The sequence below is a fragment of the Leptonychotes weddellii genome, chromosome 9, assembly GCF_054177405.1.
Source record: "Leptonychotes weddellii isolate Sample4059 chromosome 9, ASM5417740v2, whole genome shotgun sequence".
Lineage (NCBI taxonomy): Eukaryota > Metazoa > Chordata > Mammalia > Carnivora > Phocidae > Leptonychotes > Leptonychotes weddellii.
In genome coordinates this window covers 22,438,439-22,455,344 of record NC_138377.1, presented here as the reverse complement: position 1 = coordinate 22,455,344, position 16,906 = coordinate 22,438,439, and the positions used below count along the sequence as shown (strand labels likewise).

Here is a 16,906-nt window from a genome sequence, read left to right as displayed (position 1 = left end):
GCGCCCTCAGTGATGGTATTTTGAATATTTAAGCCCAAACTCCTTGGAACTAAATAATAAGTAAAATTTGGACTTAAGTTTGCCACAGATTATAAAACATTAGAAAAACAGGGGCGCCTGGGTGGCTCAGTTGGTTAGGCGACTGCCTTCGGCTCAGGTCATGGTCCTGGAGTCCTGGGATCGAGTCCCGCATCGGGCTCCCTGCTCGGCGGGGAGCCTGCTTCTCCCTCTGGCCCTCCCCCCTCTCATGTGCTCTCTGTCTCTCTCATTCTCTCTGTCTCAAATAAATAAATAAAATCTTTAAAAAAAAAAAAAAACATTAGAAAAACATACTTGCTTTTCTTTTCATTTTGTTCTTTTCCCCTTGCTCCCTGCCCCCAGGCTCCTCTTTTTGCTCATGGTCTTTCTCCTCAGGGGCCTTCTGTCCGCCCTCATCCTACAGCTCTGGCCTCGCACCCCTCATGCTGCCTTAACCCCCACCCCACCCCGCCTCTGGGGCTCAGTTACACGTCCAGATTTTGTTGGCATTTGCTCTCCCCCCACCCAGGGCAGGTTGGGAGGCATGCCCTCAGGCACTGTCTTGGTGTCTGAGGGAACATTAGAAGTGGTGCTGTTCGGCTAACCCCAGGTGTGCACGACCCCATGAGCTGGGATCACACTGCCACCTTAGAAGCCTACCAGCACAGACAGGTCTGAATTAGACTTTTCCTTCCCTTTCGTCATCTCTCCTGATGTAACTCTAAACAGTGTTGGAATCCCTTCATTGTAAATGAACTTTCTCTAGAACTTTCTCTAGAATATCTACAAATCGGGATGAGGTAAGCCTGCAGCCCTTAAGCATGGGTTTAATTATTTGAAGTGGCAAATAATTCCTCACAACCACATCTGAGGAATGAAGCAGGCTGACCGAACCAGGGAAGGCCAGCTTTGGTCAAACACTGCTTCACAGAACACGTCTTCTCCTGTGGCCTATAACCCAGCTCTGAGGGCACCTCCAAAAGGCGCATTTCCAGTGGGTTTTGAACCAGGAAAGGGTGGTTGGGATGAGGAATCTTCTTCCAGGGCACCTGCTCTAAAGACCAATATGGCGTAGAAATGGACATTTCAGGGCATTTGCCTGGAGACCAGTCTCCTAACACCATAGCTGTGTCTCATCTGTCACACACAGAAACTGATGCTCACCATCTGAGAGCTGAACTGATAGTATGTGACAGGCTACCAGCCCTCAGCTAGAACATCTGATCGAAATCACGTGCAAACCTTACAAGTCAAATTGCAAGCTCTAAGAAAGGTCAACTACCCCAGTCTAGGAGCAGCACTGCAGAACAAGCTGGAAAAGACAAAAAAAAAAAAAGCTCTGCCTTTGGCTTGGATGGGCCTGCTGGTCTGCAGGGGGAGGTGCGGGAGGGAGTAAGGGGGTGGAGATGGTACAACGGCGGCGATGCCTTCCTCATGATGGGTCCCTTCTCTCCCCACCTCAGAATGTGCTGGTGTCTGAGCAGTTCCTAAAAATATTGGATGGGGTGTGTGCCATCCACCCCCAGCTGGATGTGATCTACAAGTCAGTGCAAGGCTTCTCTGCCAAGAAAGCACTCCTCCAGTGGACGAACCCCATGAAATTGATCCAGGTGAGCCCTTGCCTTCCTCTTGGAGACCCCAAAGACCAAGAGTCCCCCCTCCCCCAAAGCGTCTGCACAATCCTCTCCGACAAGGAATGTCTCTCGGACGTGGAATATTCCTTGTGGATGTTGGATCCCCTCAGCAGTGCTTCCCAGCTCCCAGAGGAAGGGGCGATCTGGGAAAGGGCTGAAGTGGGCGGGGTTTGGAACAGGATGGTTTCTACCAGCCAGGCTCCTCTGCTTGCTAATGTACGACCAAAGGCAAGTCACTGTGCTCTCAGGGCCCCAGTCTCTTCACTTGGAAAATGGGTAGAACAACAGGACTCACCCCGGGAGGGCTGCTGTGGAGATCCAATTCTGTTACACACAAATGCCTGGCCAATAATAAGCACCCAACAAACGCAAGCTCTTGCCAGTAGCTGGTAAGGATGCCAAGACACCCCTGTGGTGAGGACAGCTATTTGGTGGCTTCAGCTAAAGAGGGACCCTCAGGTCCTTTCTGTCTTGTGGTCACCTGCTCCCAGCTCAAGTCTCAGATCACAGGAGGCAGATGTAACCATGGAAATGAAAAATCAGACAGTTTTAGAGCTGCAAGGGCACTCATCTGGTCTGATCACCTCACAGAGTAGTGCCCAGGCCAGGCTGGTGTTCCTATTCCTGGCTCTCACCGGTGGCAGGGTTGACCAGCCTCTGCTGGATGCACACTGGGTGCCTTCTGTGGTGATACCATGCAGATGTGGGTTCTACAGGGTGTGTACTGCTGGGGCTGCTTCCCGCTCCTTGGTTGGTCTGCTCTGTGCCTTAGCTTCCAGGACTAAATAGAAGAGCTCTGCATGAATATTATTGTTGTGTGGAAAGTTCTAGAAGGCAAGGGGGTTATCAAGTATCTTCACGAGTCAGATGACATCAGATGGAACCCAGAAGAAACCTGTTTCGCAAGGGGAGCGGGATGCTCCAGGGAACAGGAATGGAGATCTCAGATGCAAAGTGGGGGTCCCACCCCGTGTTTAAAACAGCATAGAAATCTCTAAGAATCTCATAAGAATCTCAGATTAGAGACCAAACCAGATGTGCAATGCAAAACACAGTCCTTCCCCTCAGGGGGGCCAACAATCTGGTTGGGAAGATGGGACAGATGCAGTAACTTCTCAAAGATATATGATAAATAATAACTGAGTGACAAACGCAGCAAATATCATCAAAGTCCAGAGTAGAGGTCACTGTGGGATTAGGCAAAGAAAAAAGGACACGTCCTGGGGAAGGGCCTTGAAGAGCAGAAAGGATTCAGGTGAGCGACAGCAACAGGGAGGGAGCTCTGGGGATAGGATTCCCACCAGCAAAGGAGCAGGGGGGGTGGTACACACAGTGTGCTTGGGGGATGGGCAGGACCACGTGGTTCCAGCAGAAGAACCACACGGTTCCAGGTTCCTGCAAAGCCTGGAAGTCAAGGCTGCACAGGGAGGCTGGGGCTGGATATGGCTCAGTGTTGGGGTTGGATTCCACAGGGAGCAGGGAGCCAGCGATAGTGGCTGAGAAGTGGGTAATGTGAATCCAGCAGGACTGAGGAATAATTTTTCAGGCAATGGAGAGGAAATGAACTGAAGGGGGTAAAGATGAGAGTGGAAACGCCAACGAGGACACTATGGTAGTATTCTAGGTATGATAACTAGTATTCTAGAATGGTGCCTTGCCTGAGAGTGGGAATGGAAGTGGAGAGACAGATGTAGGAGATACCATTATGGAGCACCTCCAGGATTTGGTGAATGGTTGGGTACATGGTGCATGTGTGGGAGGGTGCAAGTGTGTGTGTGTGTGTGTGTGTGTGTGTGTGTGTGTGCTGGGAGAAGGAAGGCCTGTGATGATAGGAGAGAACCAAAGATAATCCCAAAAGTTCAAGCCCAAGGGACTAAAATAAAGGTGATGACATTGGCAGGGGTAGGGAAGTCCTCTCTAGCCCCACCCTCTCTGTCCACCCCTCCCAGCTGGTTCTCCAACATTTGAGCCCCCCTGGATTTCTCCCTGTTTCTCTACACCAGTTCTCGCTCAACCCCAGGACTGTGCACACGCACATTCCTCTGCCTGGAACACCCTTCCTCCTGCCTTCTGTGTCTCACTCATTCCTACTCTTCCTCTAGGTCTCTACTCAAGTTCATGTCCTTGGGCAACCCTTCCAGACTCCCTAGTCAGGAGTAGCTAGGCCGTCTCTGAACTCCTCCAGGGCAGGAGCAATGATGGGTCTTATCACTAGCACCTACCGAAGCAACAAGCCCTTCTTGCGCTGGTCAAAGTTGTTGTTGCTGAGCACACAATCCACTCCCGCTGGGTTAAACAAAGAGGGATATATGACCAGAGACAGACCCCAGAAACATTAAAGGGGGCTGAAGAAACAGATTATTGGTTTAGGTTCCAGAAATGGCTCCCCAAATCCCCCATGTGGGCTGCCAGGGTGATGGCTGCTTCTGCTATGATCAGGAGGCTGCCCAGTGGGGATCACCCACTGAATCAGGACCGGCCCCCAGCTGCATCCGGCCTGCTCCCTCCAAATCAGACCTCCCACACAAGCCTCCCCTGGGTGCTTGGTGAAACGCATCCCACTCCGACGCCTAGCTGAAAGGGGGTTTGGGGAATGTCGACATTTGGCTCTGCAGCATCTGCACTGTACAGGGACGTGCTGTGGAGGGAGGGGAGGCGTGTCGGCTCACCCATGGGGTCCGCCACAGTGCTTACAACCGCCGACAGGGTCGAGCTGCCGGAGCGTCACCTGGGACGTGTTGGATTGAGGTGCCAGTGGGTGTCAGCACGGACTTGTGAGCAGCTGTTGAGGATGCAGAAGTAGGGTCCCCCTGGGGGGAGAGGCAGTGCACCCCAGAGGGCAAAGTGTGGGGAAAGAAGAGCAGGGGACGGAGGACTGGTCCCTGAGGAGTTCCTCAGTGAGCACGGTTATCTGCAGGAATATCTATCAATCTGGCTGGGCCTTGAGGGCCTTTTGAGAGTGGGAGGGGAAGAGAAACATAAAGATACTTAGGAAGGACCCCAAAAGAATGTTTTAATGATACTGAAAAGGTGTTCACAATGTATTAGTACAGTGCATTTTATAAAAGAGTATGTACGATAGAAAGATGATGGATGGATGGAAAGATAGGTAATAGATGATAGATGAAAGATAGATGATAGATAGATAGATAGATAGATAGATAGATAGATAGATAGATGATAGATGATAGATAGAAAGACGGACAGAACAAACAACAGAGACTCTAATCCTTCCTTCTTTGGAGCCGCATGGCGATCCTGCTCCGTGGAGTGGGGGCTCCCGGACACTGAGCAAACCCCAGCGCCATCACGGCATGCAGCTCGGTGCAGGGCTCTTGGGCTTAGGCGACTGCTAACACACAGGAGACTCGGGCCCCCCAGGCTGCTTCTTACAGCTCCCCTGCACTTGCCAGGCCGCCCTTGGGTGGAAGGTGGCGGTGGGGGGTGAGGGGTGGAGAGTGGTGAATAGATGTTATAAAGTCAAGTGTGTGCTCCTGGTGTCTTCTGCTTCTCTCAGAGCTACGCCGACCAGCACAGAATCACAGTCGTGGACTTCTTCAGGAGCTTGAACCCTAAAGGAATGATGACGATGCCTGTGGGCGACTTCCGGAAAGCTATGATACAGGTGTGCTGACCCTGTGGCTACAGCCAGGGTGTGTGTGTGTCTGTCTGTCTGTCCGTGTGTCTGTGTGTGTGTGTCTGTGTGTCCGTATGTGTGTGTCTGTGTGTCCATGCGTCTGTGTGTGCGTGTGTGTGTGTGTGTCTGTGTGTGTCCGTGTGTCCGTGTGTCTGTCTGGGGGCGGGGGCTGCAGAGCGGTGGGCAGAGAGCTCGGCTGACCTTGCCTGGCCCCCCCCCCGCCCCCCCCCGACCCCTTCAGCAGGACAAGGTCCCCGTAGACCTGTACCAAGTCAGGGAGCTGGTAAAGAAGCTGGATGACAAGAGAGGCGGGGTGAACTTCAGGTCAGTCCGCCGCACCCCCCCCACCCCCACCCCCCGCCCCATCTCCCACCTCCCCCGAAGCAGCGCTCCCCGGGGCTCCCGCGAGCTGCCCTCCGCCTCAGCTTCCCCTCAGCCATGGGCTGCTGGCTGCGGGGCCAGACTCTGGGCACACAGTGGGGTGACCCAGGGGAGCACGTGGCTAGGCCCCGGTGCGGTGAGAGGGGTCTGCAGGTCCCCGGGGAGCCCAGAGGGGAGGACGGCAGGGCCGGGAGCTGCCCTGGGAAGCCACGGGCCACTCAGCTCCGCGGGGGGAACGTGGGCTCCGCCCCTTAAAGAGACAGGCAAGCGCCGGAGTAACCGTCCCTAGGGAGCCCTTGCCACGGCCTCTCACAGGGCCCAATAGCCTCTGTCCTCGCCCGCACACGGCGACGGACACTGAGCTTTGGAGGAGGGCAGCACAGAAGCTCAGTGCGCCCACAGAACAGGGCACCTGGTCTGTGTGGTTCCTGAAGCTGCTCCACCGAGCTGCACCTCCTCGCCGAGGCCTACGGGTTGGACCCCCGTCTGGCCCTGCGGCTTTGTGTCTTGCAGTGTCCTTAGGGAGCTCTGTCCGAGGGATCCCCTCTGGCCCTGCCCCACGAGCCTTCCCCGGGTACCTCTGTCCTGTGCGCCGATCAGCGTGCGTGCGTGTGATAGAGGGGTTTAAAAACGTGGGCTCCGAGGCTAGACCACCCGAGTCCCAAGCCCAGCTCCACTCCTGGGCAAGTCACCCAATCTCCCTGGGCTTCAGTTTCCCCATCTGTACTATGAAGCTAATAATAGTACTCATGGCAGCCGAGTTTCTGAGGACTAAGTGGGTGAACGCCTGTAAAACAGTTAGAACATTACCTGGCATGTGGTAGGCTCAAAGGACACATACGTTTTCTTATATATTATTTTACCCTCACAAACACACAGGTTCTTATTTATCATAAACAGAAGCATGTTATCACATTCCTCTGAACTTGCTTTGCCTTCCAGGATGTCTTGGCAATCTTTCCACGTCTGTACATTTAGATCCATCTCCATCTTTTTTAAATGCCATGCGCTATAGCACAGAAGTCTCATTATTGAGTCTCATTTTTATGGACGTTCAAGTTATTTCCATTGTTTTGCTACTACAAATAAGACTGTAGCCAGCATCCTTTTGTATACGGTGTTTGCACGCATTAACTCTCTAACAAGGGCTCGGTGGAGCAAACCCCGTGCAATCGCTGGGCCAAAAGGTATGCATATTCTAAATTTCAGTCTACTGCCAGATGCTTGCCAACAATGTAAACCAGCTCACTGCCCCGTCCCCCAGGCCGGCACGGAAACTTACCCGTGTTCAACCCTCTGCCACCAGGAGGGGTGGGTTGACAAATGGTCTCGCTTGGATTTGAGCCTGCCTAACATTCCTGCCAGTCAGCCACGAAGCTTCACCGACACCCAGTGTTATCTCCTTACCTTTCAAACCAGTTTCTTGAAAACGGCAGAGCCATAGCAACAAGTCTGGTCTGGAAAGAAGTCCTGGCGACAGAGAAGTCCTGGCAAGGCAGATGGTGGCAGGGAGGAGGCAGCGATCTGTCTGAAATCTCCGTAGACAAACATCAAGGCCAGACTGTGAGCGAGCCAATAAAGTCTGGCTGGGTCTCGACGCCTCTGGGCTGCTGGTGGTGTGCCCTTCCCCGGGGCAGCACCTCCTGGTTTTAGTGGCCAGCAGGGGGCACATCCTCGGCAGCCTTGGTGGGAGCTGGGGGAAGACAAATTGGGAATGCAACGGGGTTGCTAGGCTGCAGGAGAAAAGCGGGGAGTGGAAGGGGGGAGATCAGTACACAAAAGCAGTCATCATAGTAAATGTAAACTGTGTCCAGGAGAGAGATTTCTGAGATGCTGGAGGCAGTGGCTGAGGGAACAGATGCTCAGGAAACGAGAACAGGGACCTCTAGAAGCAAGTGCTGAGGGGCCTGTGCAGAGAGCCCAGGATGGGAGACAGAGACCTGGCAGGTGGTTGCAGCCCAGCACTACCTGGCCACCTGATCTTGAAGCCTTGTGCTTCCAGCTGAAAAGTAGGACAGCTGAACTAAAAGCTTCCCAATCTGTTCTGGGGAATCTACTATTCTGCATTTCTTTTTAAAATTCTTTGGAAGCTAGGGAGATAAGAGTTGCTTAGCATAAGAGCAGGGAGGGTCAAGAACAGCATGCGCTGCACAGGTGAGGGAGGTGGGCGCCTTGAAGGGTTCTGATCAACCTTGACAGTTGTCTTTGTGGGTCAACAAGGGAAGGGACTGAAGCGTGCATCTCTGTAGCACCGCAGAGTGCCTGGCACAAAGTAGATGCTCAATAAATACCTTTGGAATGAACAAATACATTCACCAGGCAATTGTTTTGGGCAAGTGGTGGAGAACTGGGAAAATTTGGGGGTAACCAAGAACCAACACTTTTGAGCACTGTGGAGTGCTGGACCGGCATCTAGGCATCCTGTTACCACCCTGGGTTTCACTTTGCTTCACCAGGGAGTGGATCTGACACCCAGGCCCCTCTGCACATGGGGCAGAATCATTATTCGAAATAATTTATGCCCCCTCCCCACAGTGCATTTCCCCCTTTCCTTTCCTTAATTGAGGTCTTAGCCTGTAGTTGAATTTCCATTGATTGGGTGGTATAGGAGCTCAGAGTCAAAATTAGGATAATAAAAGAAAATAAAGAAATGCAATAAGGGATTTGAGAGCTGAAGCTCACATCTACCATACTCACCAGGATATGTAGATGTCTTTTGCTCTGACTCCACAAACAAATCGAATCCCCTTGAAGTCAGGCTATGTCTTTTAAGTTTATTATAATCTATAAATTTCCCCATCAAGTCTCCTGCCCATACTGAGCATCCAATAACTGCTGGTGTCTGGGTGGAACCCTGAGGATTATGAAGCCACAAAGTATCAGAATTTGTGGACTGTAGGCCATGGATCCATAAAAACAGCAAAGTTTTCTCAAGATGCTTTTAAACCATCTCTTGCATAAAAATGAAAAGGCAGCAATCTTCTGATCAAATGTTATTTTTTGTTTGGGTAGGTTTGGGGAAATTATGAAGATATAGGGAAGCTAAAATCCACCCCTACCACCACCCCCGACCATCCAGGCCATCCCTGACACTGCCACCCCCAAGTGGGTGAAGGATTGCCAAGCCAAAAAAAACCTGCCTTGTAACAGCCGGGGAGCCTTCCCAAAGTTGGAGTAATTCCTACAAGTGGCCACTAGGTGTCAGGGCAGCTCCAAAAGTCCGGGTGAGCACGTCTCCTCCAGACTTTACAGACTGGTTTGCAGCTTTTGCCTTGCACTTTCTGTGAGCTCCCAAACTTCTGCCCTCTCAAGAGCCCGACGTGAAATCTGAGCCCTGAAGGGTCCAGCAGCCTGACACTTGGGCAAACCTCTCCAAGGCTCAGTGTCCTCAAGGTGAACTGAGGTTTCTAACAGCTACATTTGCACCCTTTGGGGAAGAAAATCAGGGGCTGGTAAAAACCATAAACATTCAGTCCCTCCCCCAGTCAGCCCACCATGGAGCTGGGCAAGACCGCAGGAGGAGACAGTGCTTCATTTGGGGGGGGGGGCGTACTGCACAAGGAACTCATCCTCTGACAATCGGCTTGGCAAGTTGGGAGGCTGGCGGGCAGGAGGACCCAGGCGGGAGCGGCAAGCCCAAGGCGGGGCTAGACGAAGCTTGCGGGGCTAGACGAAGCTTGCAGGGCTGGTGGGTGGAAATGGCCCAAAGACACTGACCTGGCACTGGAGGGGGTCAGGCTGCAGCCCCAGGAAACAGCACCCTGGGAGTGCCCCTCCTTCCATGCCCTAACTCGGTTATCTTTCTTTGTGCGCTTTTTGCTTCTCCCAGAAACCCTGTACAGGAGGTCTGTTCTTAACCCCATTTTACAGGTGGGGAAATGAAGGCATGGAGAAGTTAAGCATCTCACTCAAGGTTTCTTGCTAGTAAGTGGCGAGGCTGAGGTTCAGACCCTAACAATACAGCTCTGGCTCCCTGGGGTCTTAACCACTATACTTCCCGCCCCTCGGTGGCTTCCAAGTGGCAGCTTCAGATCAAGACAGGGAAGTTGATGGGCACTTACTCTGTTTATACTCTTTCTGCAACAAAGTGAGGAATAACTAAATTCATAAGCAGGCATGAGCTCCAGGCCAGGCTGGACTAGCCAATGGGAGGGAGGCAAAGGCAGATGGTAATGTTGTATTGCAGCTGATTTCTCAAGGTCAGGTTGATAGGCTCTCCCTGTCCCCTGCATTGCTCAGGAATTGCACCAGGGGAGGTAGGATGGGAGAACAGAAGGAAGTGTCTGGAAAGTTCTATGTGCCAGCATCACAGATTCTGGCATGTGACATTTCTGGGTTTGAAATTCTGCCTGGCTTTACCACTTGCCAGCTCTGTAACTTTGAGCAAGTCATTCAACCTCTCTGAATCTCAATTTCCTCATCTGTAAACAGAAACAACAATGGTATCCTCCGCCCCACAGGATTGCTGTGAAGATTTAATGAACTCATGCATGTGAAACACTGAGCCCAAGGCCTAGCACACAGTAAGTGCTTCTTATAAGGATGACCTCATTACAGTGGGCGTTCCTTTCTGAGGGGGAGCAAGATGAGAGGAGCCCTAGGTCCCACAGGCACAAGAGAGGCCCAAACCAAGCAGCCTCCTTTGAAATATCCAAGTACCGGGCCTCCGAAACACCATGAAAGCATTCTAATCTCAGGCTTTGGTTTAAGACTTACATAAAAATCAAAAGAATTTGTCCAGAGTCTGTTTTTTTTGAAAGATTTTATTTATTTGAGAGAGAGAGAGAGAGCACAAGCCGGAGGAGGGGCAGAGGGAGAGGGAGAAGCAGGCTCCCTGCTGAGTGTGGAACCTGCCACAGGGCTCCATCCCAGGACCCTGAGACCTGAGCTGAAGTCAGACGCTTAACCGACTGAGCCCCCCAGGTGCCCCTGTTCTGAATCTTAAGAACTGGAGGGATGTGGGGAGGACCAGGGAGCAGCGGCACCATACGGACAGTGCGGGGGACACATCTAGCATTTTTAGACCTCTAGCTGCTGAGGTCTGAACCCCTCTTCCTGGGCTGAGAATGCCTCGTCTTGGGGGAGGGGCAGCTGAGACTTGCCGCTGGGACACCGGAGCATGCCTACACCAGACCCCGACTCCCTGTGCTAGATTCAGGAGCAGGCACCCCAAAGCACCGAGGGCCACAGCGAATTCTCCCTAAGAGCCGAAGCCCTGCAGCCAGACGAGCCCCCTCAGAGGGGGCGATGCTGCTGGGGACCCTTGAGGACACAGAGCCAGCAGGTCAGCAGTGTGAGCGGCAGCCTCGGCCGTAGTGACAGCTGCCGTGTCCTCGGGGGACCAGGCTGCCTCGCCAAGCGGGGGCTCGGGACTGGTTTTGTTTTGATGTGTTTTGTGTTCAACAAAATCAAACAATAATTGGCAAGGCAAGCCTGCATCCAAACACTGGCTGCAGACCAATGGCCTTGAACTACAGGAAGGGAACATTTCACCTTCAGCAAGCAGCCGTCCTGGAGGGGGAGGGACACCAGGGGGCTGGGAGGCCCACCTTGAGGCCCAGTGGTTTGCCTTTTAAGGAGGGTTGGTGGTGTGGCCCTTGGAGGGCTACTTTGGCTGTTCGGCCCCCACCTTAGGGAGTCCGTGGGTGAGCTGGAGTGGGGCTCGCTAGCCGGCTGCCGTGGTGGCCAGGATGAAGAAGACGGAACTCTCGTGTGTACAAGTGTTGCGGTATCATCAAGAACACACTGGGTCTTTCTCCCAGTTCCTGCTACCAACTTTAAAAAAACCCTTGGGGGGCACATGGGAGGCGCAGTGGGTTGAACATCCAACTCTTGGTTTTGGCTCAGGTTGTGATCTCAGGATCAGGATCGTGATCCAGCCCCGTGTTAGACTCTGCGCTCAGCACAGAATCCACTTGAGACTCCCTCTCCCTCTCCCTCTGCCCCTCCCTCCATCTCTCTCTCTAAAATAAATAAATAAATCTTTTTTTTTTTTAAACCCTTGGAATTTCCTGAGAGGCCGGAGTGTCCTTGTTATGCGAATGAAGCAACCTGGGGTGGGCCCCTAGATAGCTTCGGGATGCTGGTAGCCAGAACACAACCAGGGAGTAGAGGTTGGGACTTGGAGCCAATGCGAGAGGGCTTTGAGATTGAGTTCAGTGACCTAGCCAGTGTTCAATCATTCCTACCTAATGAAACTCCAGTGAAAACTCTGGACAGTGGGGCTCAGAGGAGCTTCCTGGGAGGGGAAGCTTTGCACTCCCTTTTAGATCTTGCCCTGCACACATCTTCATTTGCCTGCTGCTGAGCCAGAGCCTTTATGATAAAACTGTAATCATAAGTATAGCACTTTCAGTGAGTTCTGCGAGTTGTTCCAGTGAATTATCAAACCCGAGGGGGTCCTGGGAAACCCCCACGTTGTAGCTGGCGGATCAGAAGTGCAGATATCCTGGGGAACCCCCTTGCACCTGGCATCTGAAATAGTCCGTAGGGGACTGAGCCTTTAACCTGTGGAGTCCAACACTCTGGTGGTGCTTCCCCAGCCCCAGGCGTGATGGAAATGGAAACTGTACATGAATGCATTATCACGTTTGAACTATAGAGACATAATGTGTGCGCTCAAATATGTCCATGACCAATGAGACGGTTCTGTGCCCAACAAGAGGGCCTTACCTGCGTATTAACCCCCAGATCCACCTGCTTTATTGCTTGCATCCTTAGGACTAAACTCACAGCCAGTCCCGGCTTGTACCTCTCCTGGCTGTACCTCCGAGTTCCCAGCAGAGGGCGCTCCAACCTCACAAGTTCTCCCCCTCCGGAAAGCTTCAGCTCTCTAACGCGGGGGTTGGGGGAAAGAAAAAGAAAACAGGACCCCAGACTGGTTCCAGGAAGTCAAATTCAGATGCCCGAAAAGGGGAGCAGTGCACCTGGCTTCAGCGACACTGGTCACAGGAGAGGGGCGTGGGCCAGAACTCTCACCCTGCCTGGAGAGCAAGCTTCTCCACCCAGGGGCAGGTCCAGGTTCTGTGCAGGCTGAGCTGCACGAGCTGGGGGACCTCTTTATAAAAATATACACTTACAAATACAAGATGAGGTATAGTAAGTGGATGTTTATTTGGAAGGAGGAAAAAGTCACAACAAAAGGCACATTTTCTAGAAGCTCATAGTGGTCTGAACGTCAGATGGACCCTGAGCCTTGGTAGAGGATCTCACTGAGCGAGGTCCATGCAGCTCCAGCCTCTTTAGCTTCTTTAGGAGTGCAGGGGACTCCGCCTCTGCCTGCATCTCCCCCAGCAGCGACCAGCCTGCTTCCTGAGCCCATCCTGCCATGAAAACACGCTAGCAAGACACAGCTCAGGCCAGCCGCCTGTCTAGGTCTCGGCTCCTCTCCCCCCACCACTGTCCTTGGAGTAGCCACTTGTAACCACACCATGACCATGTGCATGGCCGGCCGCTGTCCCTTCCCTCTCTGCCACACCCCAGAGGCTGCCACCTCTATCTATCTGCCTTTTGAGGAGCCAGGTGCTGCTTCTCCCTCCTTGAGTCCTGGCTTCACTGTGGGTCCTCCATCCACCTGCCCTTATTTCAAGATTCTAGAACTCACAGCCCCCAAAATGCCTTTCCTAAGGGTACTGTGATACAGGAAATAACCTTTTCTTAAGATTAATGGTGAATGCAAGTCTGAGGGATGGGGGTGTGTAGGGAGAGCGATTACGTACTTCAGTTTATACTAAAGTGTGAGTGACTTCAATTAAACTCAATAAACATTTATTAAGAGCTTCCCCTGTGTCCAGTGCTATTGTGGCTATGTTTGGGATACACCAGTGAGTAAAACAAAACCCGTCTCTTACACGGAGTTTACACGCAATATAGACAATCAATAAGTGAGTCCTACAGTGTGTGAGAAGATATTAAGTGCTATGGGGGGGAAATGAGCTGGGGAAGGAGGTTCGGGAGGGTCATTGCTGGGGGGGGTGGACTGGGGGCGGTTACAATTTCAGGCAGGTAACAGGTGGCATTTGAGCAATGACTTGAAGAACATCGGGGGCGGGGAAGAGCTTTCCAGGCTGAGCAAAGACCCAAGACAGGAGCGTGCCCGTAGGACCCATGAATGGGCTTGTGCAAAGGCAGCAGAGCGAGGGGAGGAGCCTGCTGGGGGGCGGGGCGATGGGATGAGGTCAGAGGGAAGGGCCAGCCCACGTGGCATCCTGAAGGCCACTAGGTAGCACGCGGGGTCTGGGTGACGGGGGCCCTTGCAGGGTTTGGGGCAGCAGAGGGCACACTCAGACACCTTTTGAAAGGATGTTTGGGCCAAGCTGGGTTAAGCCTGACTTTAGGGACACAAAAGCGGAATCAGAAGAGTCACCAGTGGGGTCAGTAAGATAATACCGGCAAAAGCTGAAGGGGGATGCTGTGGGGGAGATGCGGACGCCAGACCCTGGATGTACTTCAAGGTGGTGCCAACAAGGTTCTCCAACAGGTAAGATACGGACTGTGTGAGAAAGTGATGACCTAAGGTTTGGGGACCAAACACCTGGAAGAATAAAGTCCTCATCGCTGACACGGGAAAGCCTCTGATGGAGCAGATTTGGGTGTTGGGGATGGAGAGAAAGGAAATCAAGAATTTATTCAGGGGTGTTTATGAGATATTGCAGGGAGGAGTCATGCAGGGCTTCGGAATCCAAGAATGGGCTTTGGGGGAAGGATCAGGACTGAGGAGTATGGCTTGGGAGTCCTGGGCGTCAGAGAGATGGCTTGAGAGCAGCGGAGGGCCCTGGGGGGCTTAGCATGGACAGGGAAGAGAGGGAGAGCAGAACCGGCACAAGGCATTGCGGGGGGACACTCCAGCCAGGAGGAAGGGGGGACCCCACAGTGCAGGACCCAGAAGGCACTTGAGGAAAGCAGCCAAGCCCAAAAGACTCTCCCCAAAGCCTCTCCCAAGAACAGTGTGGGTGGGTGAGCAGGACGAGGAGAGCTCGCGTGCGCTGAGGGCAAAAGCCAGCGGGGAAGAAAGGGACAGGAGAGTGTCCTAAATATCCAGTCGCCTGCCAGGGCCCCGCAAGAGTCTTAGCTCCGTGCTGTCACACCAGCAGCCAACGGAGCTGTCGACTGTCTGTCAGGCTGGGAGGGGATCAGAGGCAGAAGTCGTAAACCTCACAGCCTCCAAGGCTACCATAGCTGCCCAAGTAGCCTTCCCTCCCACTCTGTGCCCACATCTCCTGGAAAGCGGCCCCCGCCACAGTGACCATCATCAGCCACGTAGCAATGTCTGTACCATCTCAGAAGCATCCAGAGCAATGGGGAGAACTCCAGGTTTAAAGACCTGGGTTCAGACCTTTGTGCCACCATCCTCTGGCCATAAGATCATAACTTCTCTGAGCCTCAGTTTCCTTACCCGCAAGGGAGGGGCAAGTGCCTACCTCTCGGGACTGTGATGAGGAATAAGTGCGATTACATCAACAAGAGCGCATTTCAAACTCTAAAGCTGTATACAAATGTGAGGGAGTAGCCACCCGAGTTTGCTGGAAGCCTGACACGTGTGAGGAGGAGGAGGGGAAGGAGGCCCTTCACCTTCCTCAGCCAGGTAAGCCCTCCTTCACAGCTCAGTTCAGGCAGGCGAAACCTTCCCTGTCTCCTAAGCGTGGCTTAAAGAAGACTAGATCCGTGGTTCTCGATGTGGGGAGGGGGTGATCCCACGTCCCCGAAGGGACCTTTGGCCATGTCTGGAGATGGCTTTTGGTTGTCAGAGCCTGGGGAAGGGTGCATCGAGTAGGTAGAGGCCAAAGATGCTGCCAAACATCTGTGATGTACACGGGAGCCCTGCTGTCCATGGAGTGTTTGTGCCCCACCCCCAAATTCGTGTGTTTAAATCCTAACCCCCAAGGTGATGGCATTAGGAGATGGGCCTTTGGGGTGTGATTAGATCATGAGGTAGGGCCCTCATGCATGGGAATAAGGCCCTTCTAAAAGAAGCCCCAGAGAGCTCGCTCCCTTGCCCCTCCCCCACGTGAGGACAGAGAAGATGGCCATCTGCACACCGGGAAGCAGGTCCTCACACCGCAAATTTGCTGCCACCTTATCTTTCCAGCCTGCGGAACTGTGGAGAGATAAACCTCTGCTGCTTATATGCCACCCAGTCTACACTCTTCTTTGGTGGCAGCGTGAACAAACTGAGACTAAATGGAGCCTGGGACAGGTGCCCCTCCCTGTCTTCCAGGGAGAGCTGAGAATGCCCGGCCTGCGCTCTCCCAGCCTCCCTTGCAGCTAGCCACGCCCAGGTGACCCAGCTGGGCTTCGAGATATGAAGGGCAGGCCACTAGGGGCTTGTGGGAAAATCTTTCCTCCTTGATAAAAGGAACAGGCACAGGGCGAGCCTACCCTTGCTCTCTGCTTCTGGACATAATTGTGTGAGGATGCAGTATCCGTCACATGGACTGGAGGTGGCATCACCCAAAAATGCTGAGCATAGCAGGGCAGAAAGATGGGGACGAGCCTGACTTCAAAGATATCACTAAGTTGCTAGGCAACCCAGCCTCACACCTGCCCTGCGAAGTGAGCCAGTAAATGTCTTTCTGCCCAGGCTTGTACCAAAGCATCCTAGGAGATGCAGGCCACCCTCCCCACGCTTCCTGTCCACACCATCGCTGTGTGGCCACTGTCTGGTGACACATGGCCCTCCCCTACGGGACTGGGAGCCCCTCGAATCTGGGGCTGTGTTGCCATCTGTGATCTCCAGGCTTAGCAACATGCTTGGGACAGAGCAGGGGCTCAGAGATATTTGATGAATACATTTAAAGAATGGAGGACAGAGTGAGGGGATCCCTGCTCTCAGCAGCGCAGCTGCTGGGTTTCCTGAGAGCTGCCCCAGCAGATACCCTGCACTCCAGCAGCCTGGCCGTGCCCGTGTGTAAACATGTCTGGGGTGAACGCCCACAAATGCCTCGGCTGACAGAAGGACTGGCCCAGAGGCTGTAGTTCCGGCACCACTAGGAAAGCAGATATTCCAAATGCACGGGGAACGGAGCACTGAATTGCTCCACGGGGCCAGATTGGAAGCGGGCTATAAATGCAGGTGTTTCTTCTACAAAAGGCCTCCCTGTTGACACCCACCCTGCTACCCAGCCCCTACAGAGATAGACTCTTGCAGCTACCAAACCCTTGCCCCACAGGGCTGGGGAGTCAAGAAGTCAGCCAGGAACCAACTGGCCCAGTGGGGTGCCCCCAGAAGGAGAGGTCT

At 53.2% G+C, this 16,906-nt stretch overlaps 1 protein-coding gene across 1 annotated transcript in view; it reads left to right on the top strand.

The window, feature by feature from the left end:
* The window catches only part of LRRC74A (leucine rich repeat containing 74A), a 31,867-nt gene extending 25,675 nt beyond the window's left edge, over nt 1–6,192 (top strand). The window contains exons 11-14 of the mRNA XM_081829746.1: nt 1,482–1,628; nt 5,170–5,277; nt 5,531–5,613; nt 6,105–6,192. Coding sequence (XP_081685872.1) covers nt 1,482–1,628; nt 5,170–5,277; nt 5,531–5,613; nt 6,105–6,192 — 426 coding nt within the window. The remainder of the gene's footprint in view (nt 1–1,481; nt 1,629–5,169; nt 5,278–5,530; nt 5,614–6,104) is intronic.
* Nucleotides 6,193–16,906: the final 10,714 nt, after the last annotated feature.